The sequence below is a fragment of the Aulonocara stuartgranti genome, assembly GCF_965226115.1.
Source record: "Aulonocara stuartgranti genome assembly, chromosome: 6".
Classification (NCBI taxonomy): Eukaryota; Metazoa; Chordata; class Actinopteri; order Cichliformes; family Cichlidae; genus Aulonocara; species Aulonocara stuartgranti.
Window position 1 is genome coordinate 28,408,406 of NC_138944.1, and position 17,626 is coordinate 28,426,031.

At 38.6% G+C, this 17,626-nt stretch overlaps 1 protein-coding gene across 1 annotated transcript in view; it reads right to left on the bottom strand.

Annotated features, from left to right (window-relative positions):
- The window catches only part of LOC309708914 (uncharacterized protein), a gene marked incomplete at its 3' end in the record, with an annotated part of 63,524 nt that extends 56,263 nt beyond the window's left edge, over positions 1 to 7,261 (bottom strand). Inside the window, exons 1-2 of the mRNA XM_082537265.1 lie at positions 7,140 to 7,261; positions 1,293 to 1,332 (exon numbers count right to left, since the gene is read on the bottom strand). Coding sequence (XP_082393391.1) covers positions 1,293 to 1,332; positions 7,140 to 7,249 — 150 coding nt within the window. The 5' untranslated portion in view covers positions 7,250 to 7,261. The remainder of the gene's footprint in view (positions 1 to 1,292; positions 1,333 to 7,139) is intronic.
- Positions 7,262 to 17,626: the final 10,365 nt, after the last annotated feature.

Here is a 17,626-nt window from a genome sequence, read left to right on the forward strand (position 1 = left end):
TTTTTTTTTTTTAAAGGCTATTGCCTCTGTAAGTAATAGCCTTACCTCTTCAAATTGTCCCTGCCCAAAAGGTGAGGCCCGATTCTTATCAGAGAAGAGAAGAAACTCTAAAGCCTTTCTTACGGGTGACTTGTACTGTTATTTGATTTCTGTGGAAGACTAAATGAACTGTGAAGGTGAGGTAAGAAAAGAGAAGGATTGACACCTTTCTGACCATGGAGATGTGTTTACACTACCCCCCAGCCCCCACTCGTCCAATTCCCCCTCCCCTACCTCCCCGTACATAAGTCAGCAACTGGGCAGGCCACGCAACACACACCCGAGCACGCGCACACTCCTTAGCAGATGGAGACTTCATTATTCTAGAGGAGAAGCAAGGCTTTGTTTCGAGCACAAGCACAGCAATTTCAGGTTACAGTGTAGAGCTGGCAGTCAATTTCCAACAGTAAATTAAGTCAGTACACGCCATGCAGGCTCCCTTTTGTGACATAGATGTGATCAATAGAATGCAAAATTATTATTTTATAGCGGGGGTTTTTTGTTAGTTTGTTTTGTCATTTTGGAAGAAAATGAAACATTTGCATGTGATAGAAACATATCATAGCTTTCTCTGCTTGCAGTGGTATTGTTTGCTAAAAAGAAATCACAAAACGGCTTGAAAAGCATGTGTTTGTGTATTTCCCAGCCTATCCACAGCTACACTATCACGTACAGCTGACAGTCCCTTGGCAGGTGGAGTAGCATGCAGCTCTGGGATTCTGTTGAGATGTTGTTAACTGGAAATCGGTGCCTACAAGCAAGAAACAGCAAGGAAATAGATTTGCTCCTCGTTCAGCACACCGGGATATACAGCGCTGGTGGCTGTGTGTGACCATATAGATCATATTTTAGTAGAGCCATACAGGTTCTGTTGCAGCGCCTCAGTGTAGCCAGACCTGAATTCAGACGTTCAGTATTCAGGAGCAGCTTAGAAATGCAGTGGCGCAGGTGTAAATTAGGTGTAATTATCAGTTAGTTCAGCACAACGTCAGGAATAAATTAACTACTATATAATATAAGCTTTTATCATGCAATGTAATGAGCATGGGTGCGATCAAACCTGTGATTAAGCATTAATGTGTTGTCTGTAATTCTCAAAATTAAGGGAAAAAAATCTTCAAAGTGTAGTTTGTCATTCATTTACTTTGACGTGAACAAGGAAACCTTTGGTGAGATCTAAAAAGATCTAAGCTCAAAAAGGAGAGAACTCCTCGCATTCATCACGCGCATCAGCATTGTTTACATGTTCTCACCCTCTGCATGTCGGAATCTGCACCAGCCGCCTCCACGAGCCTACAAAGGAATGAATGTGGAGGGAATAATGCATAATAATATCCCTTTCTCAGCATATTCATAATCATTCAAATACAGCCAGTCGTGGCATGGCAAGAAGAGACAAGCATATTTATGAATTACAGGCAAATTTAAACCCAAAGTACATTAAAATACTAAACATGAAACCAAGCGTTAAAGGGATAGAGCAACAAAAAAGAAAAACGCAGCAAATTATCAAAAGCGAAGGGTTAAGAAGACAGCGAGGAGCACAAATAGATTTTGTTTTTAGTTAAGATTCAAAGCTCCGTGAAGGCATCTTCATTATTTTTCCATGAACTTGGAGTAGTAAATAAAACTCCTCTTCATCTCCTTTGGTACTAAAAATGCTTATTTCAGCTTGACGTTTCGCTGGAGGCATATAAGAATATTCATTTGTTCAATTCACTTGAGATAAAAGGCAATGGGGTTGTTGACATTGCTGTAGAGCAGTTGCAAATGCAATATAAATATACTGTATGTATAGTAAGTATCATTGAAAAGCATGTGACAGTAGTTATACATCAGAGAGGAGCCCACAGGTTTTACACTCAATGACACCATACTGACCAAAATCCACCTTAAGTGAATCATACAGGGGAATGTCAATGTCTCTGTTAAACTGACTGAGATGCATAAGGGACATTTCCACATAGCGGCTGTATGACTCTGGCTCCTGTAAGTAATATAGTGGTGGTGATAAAGGCCAGAGACACCTGCCAGTAGAAACTTCCACACAACATATTTCTATCAGAGCCAAACAGCAGGAAACCTTCAGAGCTAAATGTTCCCCCTGAAAGTCTCACTTTAAGTCTGAAGTGAGGCGGTTTTTGCGCTGACGGTAAGTCTGATCCATTTACCCTTGGTATATTTTTAAGATTAGATTGCCAGAGTGTGGAAGCTACGCTAAAAATAATCCTCCTTTCTAGCCCAGTGATAAAATATGAAGCTGCTTTTTACCCAGTACACAAGGAATGGTCCCTACCCTCAGTAACCCTAACTAGGTATAAGAGGGAACGCGGATTGATGGATGGATGAACAAACAAAGAACACACAGCTAAACAGATGGAGACCAGAAATAGTTATGTTGGAGTTGACAGACAGAAGGATAGATACAGGTGGATATATATGAGTGGCTGGCTGGCTGGATAGACAGATGAATAGAAGGACGGATTGATGGGCAAGTAATGGAGGCATGGATGAATAGACAGAGGAATGAAGGGACAGTTGTACAAATAGATGAATGGGTGGATGGAAGGTGAACTGATGAATGAGTTAGTGAATGGAAGGATGGACCAATATAAATGGACTGGCAGACAGATGATGGACAGATTCGTGAGAGGTGCCTGTACAGGTGAATGAATAAATTGATGCAGTAATCCAATCTCAAATATCACTGTGGCTTTTTGCAGCAGGGATGCAGTGCCACGGGTGTGTGTACTGGGTGTGTTTAGCCCTCTCGAGAACCACTGTATCTTAACAAACCTCCCTTCAGAGGCAAACAAGTGATTATGCAGCTAACTAAGCTTACAGGCAGGATGAAGAAGAAGAGTCTCTGAGGATGTGCGTCTCAACACACAGAGCAAAGCTTTTGCGGTTTCAACACGAACGACACAAATGGAAGAGGGTTTTGTTATAATAGAACAGCGTAATAAAAGCTCGGAGAAAACGGCCACGCACATTTTTCTGATCACATTATTTTTAACAGATATGCTGGCGCACTTTTGTATAATACTGCCCGCTGAAATATTTTGGATCTTCTGGGCTTTTTTTCTTATTTTTTTAAACAATTTTTGCAATGGCAATAAACAAAAAAACAACAACCGATAACTATACACCGCAGTGTTGTTATCTATTTCTTCACATTTACTAGTACAAGATAGATGCAGTGAGCTTAATGGTTCAGTGGAAGTAGAGATTCAAAGAGGTCACCAGCAATGCCCTCTGATTGTTTTTCAACCTCCTTCGCAGCATACACATGCCAACAAGCCACGCCAGCTGCTCTCTGCCAGGACTACTCGGGGATTCTTTTGTGTGAGAGTGTGTGCGTGTGTGTATATCTATAAGTGTGTGGGCAATGTGTGTAGTTTACTACTACATTCAAGGTAAACAACTGTATTTGATCTTAGCTTGATGTTGTAATATGCAGAATCTTTCCAGAATGGGATTGGTTTTAACAGCAAAAGCCTTAAAAGTGTGTATGAGTGTGTATGTGCATAAAGAGTCTACTGTGTGTGTTGCTGAAAAGCAACAATACATAAATCTTCTCATCCTAATTGGCTCTTTTACAAAAGGAAATTGGATAGTCTTGAAAACTGTTCGCAAAAGTAGTTGTTGAAATAAATTTACTACTCATGGAAAAAAAAAAAAGTCCGTCTGAATAACTGTTGGTTTTTTTTTCGTTTTAATAAATTAAATGTTTCCAAGATGTGCAGCAACAAATATGTGACATATTGTTATACTAATAACAACAGCTAATAATTCCAAATGTTGCAAGGCTGCTGGCTAGTTCTGCGGATGAATAATATAAACAGACTGTCAAAGTCAACATGCATTAGGACTGTCCTTTGATGTTGTGCCCTTCAGCTGTGATTCTGTGGTCCCCGCGGCTCAGCCACAATCATAATTCATTACATTTTTTTTTTGTAAGTTGAACATGTTTTTGATCATATGATATTTATAACTTGTGAGTTGAAAGCACTGAAAATAAATTTCACCTTGCCTCCTTTTGAGTTTAAAAAGCCAAGATGAAATAGTCCTTTTGATTTAAAAGAGAAAAACACTTTAGTAAACAAACTCTGGCTATTTAATGGCAAGATCATATTCCAATAAAATCCAGAAATAAATTGATTTTACTAAGTCAGAAGGTTTTAGTCCCCTGTGCAACAGAGTCCTCACACACTGTTTCACTGGGTGGTATATTCCTAAATTAAGCTGAAGATCAGTTTTCCACAAACAACCTACAAACACCATAAAGAACTGGTGCTGACTGGTAAGTAAGCATCTATGAATGAAAATAGTCTTCAACAAGCTTCATCTGATTTGCTAAAAAACTACTTACATGTACACTTTTTGGTCTGTTTTTAAAACTTTGTCTTTTAAGTAAAAGAATACGCTTCTTACATCTGTGCCCACAAAGCAAACTGACTGACCTGGTTGGGTTAAAAAGAGAGTGTCCTGTTTAAATGGCAGTTTTGGTCATTGCACAGGTGTCTCATGAAACAATATTTTGTATGCAAATCTGAATTTCAAATGCACATCCAAGTCTTTTTTTGGATTTAAAAAGACTGTCTTACCACAGTAATGTATTCAGAACATTGTGTAGCCTTGACAGAGATATGCAGTGTTTCACATTCTGTGCTCATGGTCTTATTGGCTTAAAGGGGACCCATTATGCTCATTCTTGGACACTACTACAGTAGCCGTGTATGATTCACAGTTCATAAAATCCTTTGTTTATCCCATCCAGGTCTTATGGAGCCGCTGACTCCAATCTCCATTTGCAAGCTCTTTTTGCTGGGGTCTCATAGATCCACCCTGCCCATCAAAAGTCCACTTTTTATTCTGATTGAATGTCTCTAATCTGGCTTCTGTAAACAGGATCTGGTGGTTGTAGGCATTAGCTGCTCTGCTTGTTCTTGATGATGTTCTAAAAGTAGATTGAAAACCTATTTAAAAACACTAAAACACAGCAACTCCAGTACATTTTCAACCTGAATGAAGGATCCTATAGGCAAAACTGGGGTGCTTGAATGTGAGTTAAGCAAATATGGCCTCATTAGCTTGTTACACTTAAATACATTTACACAATGTTGCTAATGAAATGCATTAATACAAGACAAATTTCAGAGATATGTTACCTACAGTTGACTGGCCGTTTTTAACACCTCAGTATTGCTCTTCTTATCAATGGAATATTTATTTTAGCATTAACCTAGTTAATATTGTGATCATTGATTTATTTATTTTAGGGCATTCGGAGCCTTTTTAAACTTGCATATACTGACCTTATTATTTGAAACTTGCAAAATTATGATCGAAATTAATACAGTTTTTCTTTGAAAACTGTTAGGGAGTTTTTATTGTTTTATTTGCTTATGCTTCAAAAGTTATGTTATACATATTTCACCAGACAGTTTTCTGTAGAAACAGGAAGCTGACCCTGTGACACTGACAAGAGACCAGCACAGAAATACATATCCGCAGAAGTTGACTTGCATTATATTATTCTTAGAAATTGACCTGCAACACACATACTCTGTGACACACACACACACACAGCTTGCATGCAGACAGACATCAGGACCTGCGTGACAGGAAATGTGATTATATTTGCATATTGACGATGTAACCTATAAAAATAAACGAATACTGCAGTTCGGTGTGATTTGCTCTGAGCTTTTCACCCGTGCAGCACGTTAACCTACACAAGTGTCTCATTGTTGTTTATTCACCTGACTGTTTGTTAACTGTATATCTCTGACAAAAACACAATGACAAACTACTACTGCACAATCCCATAATGGCCTTTAGCCAGAGAGCAACTCCTTGGGGAGATTAAGAATTAAGTTGCTATCAATATTCTGGCTGTGGGGTGCACTTGACAAACAAATATGATTACTGCTGCTCAGATTTAGAATCACTGTCCCACCCCTCTCATTTTTCCCATCATCCCCTGGCACCACCATCAACCCCATGCACTCAATACATATTATGTCCCTTAAGTCATAAACCACCAAGGCTAATTTAATGTTTCTGCATGGCGGTTTAAGATCAGGTCTATCAAGTCAAGTTGTAAAATAATGGCCTAAAGGAAAGTCCTGATGTGCATTCCCGTAAAAGATATGAATGTCCAGCTGATATATCTGTGGGATGTAAGATTATAGTACACGCATACACATGTAGGTAACCATGACCGGCACAATTACAGCAGCAATCAAGTGCAGTGGGGTGTAACACTGCGCTTCTCATAGTGTAATAGTGTACAGGATGCAGGATGCACCAAATGGCCAATGCTTAATTTTCTCTAATAATAACCAGCACGTGTGTGTCATAGTCCCAACCAGTCTGACTAAGCATGCATGCATGCATGCACACACATGCTCACATGCAAACACATGCACAAATACAGAACATACACTGAACAGCTGTCTTACGGTTTCACACTCCCTCCAGGCTTGTAGACTGATACATGTAAGCAGAATGTAGCCTTACTCAGAAAGCAAACACCATTATCTAGATGTGGAAAGTCTGACGTTTTCACACTCTTAACCTTAATCTTTTAATGTTTCTTTTAAGCATGATGTCAGCATCACTTTCAAGATGTATTACTAACACTGTCTAAACAATGGATATGAGGCTTGACACATTTTGTAAGAAACTGTGAGTATGTTTAGGTTAGTTTTTAGGGTTGATAAAACTAATTCTATCCTTTCATCTCACAAACCGGGTTTCACTGTGAGTTTACATTTTGGTGACAAAGAAGAATAAAATTAAAACCTTATGCTACATAAATGCTTTGCAAAAAAGAAGTGTTAAGGTTTTTTTGGGGGGGGGTTAAATTTCTGACAGAAAAGAACACAAATTAGAATTTAGCATCTTGATTTTGCTGGAAGAGAAACTCAAACCTGTCAATCAAACTAAAGTAAATCAAATCCCACATCACCACATGATGTGTGGAATCAAATTCAATCAAGCTTTACAGCACACCGAATGGATTTTTTTCCATAGATCCTTATTAATCTCCTTTAATTAAAATTTTTCTATCATGCATTTGGTTTTTTTTTTACCTTTTTCTTCCATCTACTGTGTAGTCTTTTTGTGTCTGTAAGGCCAACATCCACACCAAAGGTAGGTCACTGCTGGTGAACTGTGTGAAAACTCCTTGTTTGTAGCCCATGCTTTGCTTTCCGTTTCATATCTAGGTCACTATGTAACACACTGGCATAATGCCCACGTCAAAGAACGACTGAGCAGCTGCCACAACTAAATCCAGATGCAGCCAGCTGCCTCAGAGTCGGCTTTTACTTTCCTTGCTAGCATTGACTCTAAAATGTCTCAGCTATGTGAAATGTTCTCTTATTAACTGGAAGAGCAACAAATAAAAATAAGTCAAAAGTTGATATTTTCTCGACTGAGATGTGGCCACAACAACAAATCTTTTTATGTTAAGTATTAGCACTACGCACAGCTAATGTAGCTAACATTAACTAATGTTGCTTCTTGACTACTCTCTGGGCTATTATATATATATATATATATTTAATACTGCTGAATTTCTAATAAAGGAGTTCTTATTAATTTAAGTTTTTGTTACTTTTGTAAGACATCAAAACAATCTTGAAAAGTGACACAAACAGGCTAAGGCTATGGTAAACTAGATACTTTAGCCTTTTAGCTAATTTTCCACTCACTGTCCCGAATTGCCAAAACCCAGTGCACTGTTGATAGTTTTTCTAATTTTTTAATAGCTTTTCACAAGCATATTATAGTTTTTCATTTCATTTTTACCAATTATAATAGATATAACTTCTCAGGCAGGCCCATATGGCGCTAAAATACTCAGTTTTAGCTCCTGTTTCAGAGCACAGACAGATGGTGATTAGATGCGGGGCTGCAATGCACAATATAACATGATATAATAATATTACTAATAGCATTAGGGATCAAGCAGGAAAAATGTGGTGTTTTGAATTCTGAAACTGTATGATTTTCTTTAATTCATCTTTTTATCTGCACCTATTCCTTCAGTATTCTTGCTAATGGTTCTGCTATTAATGATAACTAGCAAGCCCACTGAGCTGATACTGCTGTATTCTTTATAGGATAGCTTTAAAGAGCTGATCAAGGGATCAGAGCACCGAGTACACATTAGAATGAATTGATAATTAATTACGTTTGTTTGTCATTGCCATGAATGTACTTGTTGAATTTGGTAGCTGCAGCTGTGGGGGTATCCGATTTCCCCAGAGTGTCCATGTGGTGCAGCCAGGCTGAGAAAAGAGTGAGTGTCTGGTGGCTGCGGCGCAGACAGACCCGGCCTGCTGACCTTTGAGCCAGTTGCTGATTCTGCGGGTGGCGGCATGAGGCCTGTCACCTCAGGGTACAACTGCTCAGAAGTTTGGGGGGGATGAAGTTGTCATAAATCCACCAGGGGCCAGATTGGGTGGTCTGTAGGCTCAGCTAAACAGCATTTACATTTGTTTGCAGTAGAAGCTTAATGAACTGAAAGCAATGACAGGAAAAGTACAGAGCATTTTTGTTCATTAAACATAGCTGCTGCGATAGCAAATAGATTGGCAGACTAAAGTCCAGTGGCCTCCAGGGAACTCACTTGAACAAACTGCATACGTTCTCATTTCATTTTTTTCTGTCATTATCTGAAGTTCAATGAACCAATATATTTTATATCAACTCTGGATTTCATTATTAGGGGTTAGTGGTGGAAAAACAAATAACACTCAGCTGTGCAGGTTTTGGAGGTTTTGCCTTTTTCAAGCTCATTGTTTTGCTTTTAGTGCATGGTTGGGTCACAATGTTATCATCATATCCATTTTTCAGCAGCAACAGGCAGCTATTTTCAGTAAACAAGCTCCTATAAAGCCAAACTACAAGGTGGACAAGTAAGGCTGGAAGCTTGGTGCAGAAGGAGACATTAATCATATGTACAGTCATACAAATCATACAGCACACTGTGTACATCTAGAACATCTGCATTCTATCAAAGTGAAGAAAGACGGTCAGTTTGAGACCACCAAGGCAGACATTCAATATTGCAGGTTTTGCTCTATACCCTCCATAAATACCTGTTATTCGGAAAATCAATGTAGTTCATTTGTCTCGTTCTACTCTTAGAATGGTCCCAGCACCAAAATGCTACTTAGCAACTTAAGGGATCAATAGAAAATAAAAGCCTGACAAGGATTTATGGTGGAAGCACCATTTTCAGAATAAATGAGCCACAGGAAGGAAAAAAAATTAAAATGAACCGTGTGCCTTTTGTTCACAGATGTGACCAGTGTATGGGAAATATATCAGCTTCTGGTGACAATATAATTATATTGTGGCAAGCAAATAATTTATTTTTCTCATATCAGTGGAAACTCTAAGTTGTAATTTCAGATTCTTACCACTGAGATGGCTGAAGTGGTGTTTCTAATTATATGACTTTTATATATATATATATATATATATATATACTTTAGCTGATGTAATCTTAATAAACACTGATAAGAAAAAAATCAGTTCTCAGCATCCACAGCAGTTTACGTAAAAGGCACATTACTGGTGTGGAGTACAGCAAGATTTAGTGCTACTTATTTAGGGTGAGTGGGCTACTACGGTTTATTGCTGATAGAACAGCTGATGACCTCACCTTTTAGGGTGCTATTATTTCCCACAATGGGGGCTAGTAGACAAATATGTGGCTAGAAGCCAAACCTATTAATGGTTTCTGGACATTTTAACTTTTATTGTGCATAAATACTAACCTACTGAGAGTTTTAGTGGTATATGGTTACAGTCCTTTAAAAACCTGTTAAATCAAACCCCAGGTTGCATTGATGGTCTTGATTTACAAAAAAAAAAATGTAATTCCTTGTTCTATTTGGAAGGTTTTATTGAAAGTAAAAACTTATCCAAGGAAGCTTATCTAATTCAGGGTTGCAAAAGGACGGGGAACCTACCCAGCTATCATAGAGTTAGAGTTAGAGTTGAGGTATATCCAGCACAAGTCGTTATTACGGTTTAAGTTAACGCTATAATATTCTTCTTTTCCATACTGTATGTTGCTCTTGACAGTTTAACTTTACATTAAAATATTTCTGAAGAAATAAATGGAGTTTTTATTATTCAGTATTCACCAGATGTTAAACCAACTTTGATTAGCAATGACAGTGGTTGTTGGTTAAAAACACGCATCTATATTTTCCTTCTAAATGTGTTCCACATCATTTGATCAACAGTGAGCCAATTAATCAACTTTCTGAGGTCAAATATTTAGGTCTAAAGTGGGGATTTTAACTGACATTATATATATATATATATATATATATATATATAAAAAGATGTGTCATAATTTCAGCTAATGACATATCTGCTTTGCAAAAATGGATGACCATCAGTTAGAAAGGTTATAAAAGTATGTAATCGAACTAACGTTTATGCAGGTTGTCCAACTGTCATGGCTGAGAAATGTGAACCTGAACTGTTTTATCTTAAAGGCCCTTTAAGGTGGAAAAACACAAAGAATTTGAATTAATGCTACGTCATTTATCTTCTTCAGAACTGCATTTGATGTGCAGTTATCAATTCATACTGCGTCTGCTCCTATCAAATAAAAATTAATTACCCTCCCACCATAAGTAATCTGCTGAGTTTGCGCTTCACAGTGCAAACGTGAAAATAAATAAATAAACATATCAAATTTATTGTGGCTCCGGAGGGAACCACCAGGCAAAATCTGAGAATGATTTAAGCGATGTCATTTGAGTCCGTTTAGCAATGAAAAACATCTGGGTGTGTGCAGTTGGGAATGAGTGAGATTACAAGTCCTTTATTAATGCATTTTATTAAATAGTCCCAGAGACGTGTAGCATTTAAATGTGCTGTTTTTGTATAAGGAACCCAAAGAAACATAATACCATATGGCCAAACATCGTGCCCTGATGTCATCACAGAAGCGTTCCCCTCTATTTGACTTATGGGTCACAACATCAGCATCTGCGAAATGAATAAATTTATAAATATGCTTTATGCGCAAAAGTGCGCATCATGTGACATGGCTTGGTGAATGAGACCCAGCTATGTCTGTAGTCTTTAGAAAAAACTGAAGACATTAATATGCCGGGGATGTTAAGAGGTTGAAGGCTGGACTGTATGTCTCTCTAGCCAGGGGCAGTTTTCAGGCTGGAACAAAATGATGATGATAATATTGTTCCAGGTCATCCCCGGAGTTGCGTAAAATATTTCTGTCCTATCTAATGCATTTTTGATTCTCCGGTATCAGCCATGTCCACGGGCTCGTTAGTCACTGGTGCCCGGTTTACTTTATATTGTCAGGCTGTGATGAAATGTGATGAAATGAAAGAAGGGAATATTCACTTTAATTTCACTGACTTTGAAAAGATGGAGCAATTTTCATGATTTCTTTACTGCTTATGATAAAATAGTCATATTATTCTTTATCAATATTTTACTTCCTTCTGATGATTTTCCATGCTTTTTGCAAAGAGATTAAGATTCACATGCTGCACACATTATTTTAAGATTATTATTCCTTTAGGCTGAGCACATAGACGTTATTGCATTGTGTACTAATGACCGTGTGGGTGAAATAAAATCCATTCATTAATTCTGACAGTTTAATACAACATATATAACTGCAATGATTCTGGACCGCACTACATTATGTGTGCACCCCATTATCCGAGTATAAAGATGACTTCTTGTCTCCCTCTTTTTGGTTCGGATCTCCTCAGTTTGTCTTCAGTCTCAGAGGAGTTGGGAGATAACTCGGACTGATCAAAGAATTTGAAAGAATCATTCTGTAGTCTGTGGGCCTTTAGCTCCATGGAGAGTCACAGCCTGATTGGATTTTCCACTTTCAGAAGCAATCCTATGTAATGTCACTGACACCTCACTAAAGCAACACTGTCATAGTGCGTTATCTGGTTCAATATTCTCCTATTGGCATTTTCCTGTCTGTGAAGATTGCGGAGCATACCAAGAAAATGAGACAAGTGATGGAATATTCTCCTTGTTATTTCCAGCTGGTAAGAAAGGAAGGAGAAGAAGGAGGAAAAGAAAAGTGTTTTTTAACCTTGACAGAAATACGAAGTGGCCTTTCTCTGCAGGGAACCGACTGTAACGGCATTTTGATACAGGGAACATTACTGAGAGCCATATAAAACAGTTAAATCCACAAATACAACAGCTCTTCATCAGTTATCCTCAGAGGCTAAGCATGTAGACTCACTGACTCATGGGAGAACTGCCTGTTCGGTTAGTTTGTGTATTTGTGCTTAAAGTAGAATATTATACAGTTGACTGCAGGTTCATGAGTATTTGGACAGTGGTGTAATGGCTGTAATCTTACTTTTGTATGTCTGTGGATTTTAACTTGTAACTGTAATTCAAGGGGTTTAACAAACAACTGCATGAGCTGTTTAGGAATTATAGTCATATTGCTACATAGTCCCTGTTATCAGTGGATCAAATTGGACAATTGATTGACAAGCAGTTTCGTGGCAGGTGGATTGCTCCACGACAAATTAAGCAGATAAAAGCTCTTAAGTCAGTTTGAAGTGTTGGACATGCATTGGCAGCATTTCATGGACCTCTCAATATGAGGCCCAAAGTCAAACCTATGAAAGAGATAGAAATCTCTAAGAGCAAAACACCAAAACAATAATCTAGTACATAAAAAAAAAAAAATTACATTTTTTAGCACAGCAACACCAAAAGGCCAAAAAGACCACAAAAGTAAACTAAAGTGGATGATCGCAGAATTATTTCTGTGTTTAAGAAAAACTGCTTCATAACATTTAAGTCAAGGAGGTGCATATCATTTTTAAAGTTAACAATCAAGAGATGGGTTTCATCCAATTAGTAAAACCAAGCCTTAATTTTCCATAATGATCATAGCATATGCGTGTATATATTTCTGCCTTTGTTATATATATATATATATATATATATATATATATATATATATATGCATGCGCTCGGGTCCTCTACCAGAGGCCTGGGAGCTTGAGGGTCCTGCGCAGTATCTTAGCTGTTCCCAGGACTGCGCTCTTCTGGACAGAGATCTCCGATGTTATTCCCGGGATCTGCTGGAGCCACTCACCTAGCTTGGGAGTCACCGCACCTAGTGCTCCGATTACCATGGGGACCACCATTACCTTCACCCTCCACATCCTCTCGAGCTCTTCTCTGAGCCCTTGGTATTTCTCCAGCTTCTCGTGTTCCTTCTTCCTGATATTGCTGTCATTCGGAACCGCTACATCGATCACTACGGCCGTCTTCTTCTGTTTGTCTACCACCACTATGTCCGGTTGGTTAGCCACCACCATTTTGTCCGTCTGTATCTGGAAGTCCCACAGGATCTTAGCTCGTTCATTCTCCACCACCCTTGGGGGCATCTCCCATTTTGACCTCGGGACTTCCAGGTTATACTCGGCACAGATGTTCCTGTACACTATGCCGGCCACTTGGTTATGGCGTTCCATGTATGCCCTGCCTGCTAGCATCTTGCACCCTGCTGTTATGTGCTGGATTGTCTCTGGGGCATCTTTACACAGCCTGCACCTGGGGTCTTGCCTGGTGTGTCTTTCAGTCCAGCTTTGTCCAGCCACTGGTAGGATTTCTAGATATCAGCCACCTCCTCTATCTGCCGGTGGTACATACCGTGCAGGGGCCTGTCCTTCCATGATGGTTCCACGTCTCCCTCCTCTTTCTTGGGTTTCTGCTGCCTGAGGTATTCACTGAGCACTCGGTCAGTTGGGGCCATCTTCCCAATGTATTCTTGGATGTTCGTTGTCTCATCCTGGACTGTGGTGCTGACACTCACCAGTCCCCGGCCCCCTTCCTTCCGCTTAGCCTATATATATATATATATATAATCTAACTATATATACTATATCATTACATATGTTATAGAAAACTTGGCAAACTATGTCAATAGAGAAACACTTTGGGGTGGAGAATGGACAAACTACCAGATCATCTTTTGTCTCCAAAGCAGATGGTACTGTAAATAAGTTGTATTTTTCTCTTTCCTGAATTTGTTCATCTGAAATGTACTGCAAGTTTAATGAAAATAATAATGAAAATATTGAATTCTGCAATCTCAGAGGGCAACATCTCTTTGCTGTAGCTATGAGTGCACTTCTTGTGGGCGATTTTAGAATACAGTGAACATGGCTTTTTCATTTCCCAAGGAACATCACTGAAACTTATCAATGGAGGACAAAAGTGACTTTGTTTATATTTCAACCACACCAACAACAAAGTAAGTTCTTCATGTGTGATTGAATGGTATTTTTACTTCATTGCAGCACTGTGCAAAAGTCTTGAGCCACACTTCATTTCTTTATATTTTGCTAAGTGGGAAATGTGCAAACGTACTGGGAAATACAGCATATCAGGCAAAAGCAGACTCTGTACAACTTTAAAGAGCTTTAAACGCTATATTTGATATGACCACTATTATTCTTCAACACAGCCTGAACTCTCTTAGGAAAGCTATCCTCGAATTTTTTGTGGTAGTTTTCAGGAACAATTCTCACTCAATAGAACCTGTTGCAACTGATTTTCAGTCAAATTCCTATGTAGTCTAGCATTCCTCAGCCTCTTCTCCCAGTTTCCCTTCCTTAATGGATCAACTGAAGAGCCAGATGCAGCTCCAGTGTATTTGTTTTTGCTTTGAACTTCTTTTCCTATTTCTTAAGGATATTAGATTCTGTTCATCTGGTTTTTTTTACACCTTCTGCTTTTTTCCTCCACTTGTCCAGTCCCCCTCACACACCCCACCCACATCCCCATACTATGCCAAAAGATGGCAAGCTCTTTGTGAATCGTCTTATTGGTCCTAAAAAAATTCTATTTCTTTGTTGTCAAACTATCTTTGTCCTTTTGTTTTTGAAGATTCAACTAAACAAATGGGGAAAATTAGTTTTTGTGATTAGCTGCTAGTACAAAAAAGTGATCAAAGTTACCGTTTAAATGTGTTTCTTTGCTAATTTGTCTGTTATGCGTAGACACAACACTGCTTCTTCCCTTGAGTTAGGAGCATTTTTATGTTTGAATGATTCATTACGGTACAAGGAATGGACTTCGCTTTGGCTAAATTAAGTAGTTGGCCTTTGTTTGAGAAAGGGACTTCTCTGGATTGCTACATGGAGTCACAGCTAAGACAATGTTAGGTGTAAACATCGAATCACTGAATGTTTCTTAGTGAAACATAACCAAGATTCTGCATAAATTTTGTATCCTTTACAGATGTGTGATGAACAATGGTTGCTAAGCAATACCTGATAATGTCCAATGATATATAGAGAACGAGTAATTGACTGAATAGAAGCAGGCGTTTATGCTTATATTATCAGTCATAAAATTTGCTCTATTAGACATCTATATTAAGATGCTGAAATGATGTGAAAAGCACATTTAACAGCTTTATTTTTTATAATATCTTCTCAGCTTCTTGATATTACAAAGAGCAGGCTGGACTCTGGCAATTTCACAAAATGAGCATAATTTCTTATAATGTTATTTTTTTCCCCCTAAAAAAAAAGAATCACTTTTTCCAATCCTAATACGATGTCACAACAGTGCTGCATTTTGCAAAAAATCTGAAAGTGGAACAGAGTGGTACAAAGTAAGGATAACTGATGATTTCAGTAATACATTCTATACATATAGTTGAAAGAAAAAGTTTGAAAACCCTAAGGAATTTTCCCGTCTGCCTCGATTAATCATAGTATGCAGTCTGACTTCCATCTATATACGCAACAACCTCCAGATGTTTCCTGTAGCTCTTTGTGAGACTTGAATGATGATTAGGAGAAATTGTGGACCGTTTTTTCCTACAAAACTGTATTAGCTCATCAATATTGCTGGGATGTCTTGATTGAACAGCTCTTTAGGTCATGACATTAAATCTCAATTTAAGGTCAAGGTTTAAAGCTCTTCTTCCCGTTTGCTGGTAAGAAGAGCAGTGACAATTTCACACATGCTTGGTGGAGTTAATGGACATTAAAATGTGACTTGGGTCACCAAGACTAATTGTATAGGTAATGTAAACAGTCTCTTCCAAACATTTTTTCACAGAATATTGTTTCAAAAATGCGATGGACCAATGTTTGTTTGTATGTTGTTCTGAGACCAATGGTTTCCATCATGGTATCTTCTCTTAGGACAATTCTCACAGTGAACACATGCACACAACACAAATGTTTTGCTAAGTAGAGAGATTTCTGCAGGTTTTGTGCATTTGACATGACTTTGGGTTTTTCTGTTTGTCTCTTCAAAGACTGGATGTTGTGCTCCTAGAGTGAACTCTGCAGGGTGCCAGCTCCTAGAGAGAGTAACAATACCCCTAATTTTACTACATTTGTAAACAATTTGCCATATTATGGACAAAACCCAGGCCTTTAGAAATGATTTTCAGTTTTTCTAACTTTCAGCTTCTCTATAATGCTTCACATCTGAGACAGAGTTGTGTTTCCTATTTTCAAGCATGGTGCACTTGCACAGAGCCCCACATACACGCCGAGGACAAAATTAGCAATGCTCAGACCCCTGCATATACAAAGACAGGAAGGCATGACACCTGTGGAAGTGTCCTGTGAACAAGGCATGGTTTACACCCACCTCACAGATTCATCTCTTTAACCCTCTCAGGCTCAAATTAGGTTTATGTTGCTAATGCACAAAAGAATACCTGCAGTGGTACTTCTGAGTAAAAAACTCATAAAATATGCATGTGGAGTAATCAGGTTGTTAGCTTTTAACTGTTGCAAATCTGCAACGCCTGCCTTGAGAGGGTTAATTGGCACACCTGACTCCGAGTTAAGTTTGGAAAAGTTTTTACCTCAGAGGATAGTTACTTTGTCTCGTTTGCACAGACAGTAACAACTCACCGTGTTCATTGAAGTGAAAGTGCTCAGACCACATTTTGTGGCACACATACATTATTTAAACAGTACAGAAAAACAGAAGTTACAAAGTTTCTCAAGCTGCATATATATATTTTTTTCTTTTTAATTAATTCATGAAACTATTTTGTAATAACGGTTTCTTGTACATTTTGCAGTTTAGCTTCATTTCTCCTATTCTAATGAGACTTTGTGGACTCACAGTAGGCTACAGCTCCTGGACTCAGGAGAAACAGCACAGAACAGCCTGTTCCCAGGTGCAGTCATATCAAGGCTCACACAGGACAGCAATGTTTGAACACCCTAATCCTCAGCCTTCATTCTTCCCAAACTTCAATAGCTGCCGCTGTTGCCACTTCCCCCACAACAACTGCCTCTGTAATGTTTTGCACACAAACTCAAAGAGGGCCCCGACTGGAAGAAAAATTCGTTAGACCTTCAAAGGGGAGTCAAACCTGCTTGATGATAAAACACTGTTTTGACCTATCTCTTTGAAGAGTGTTTCAGTACATGAACTGTACCAAAATCCTGCGCACACAGACTTTGTACAAACTCTCCTGTCCATGCGCAGAAACACGCACACGGCTACATGGCCTTAAATACAGAACGACAGAGAG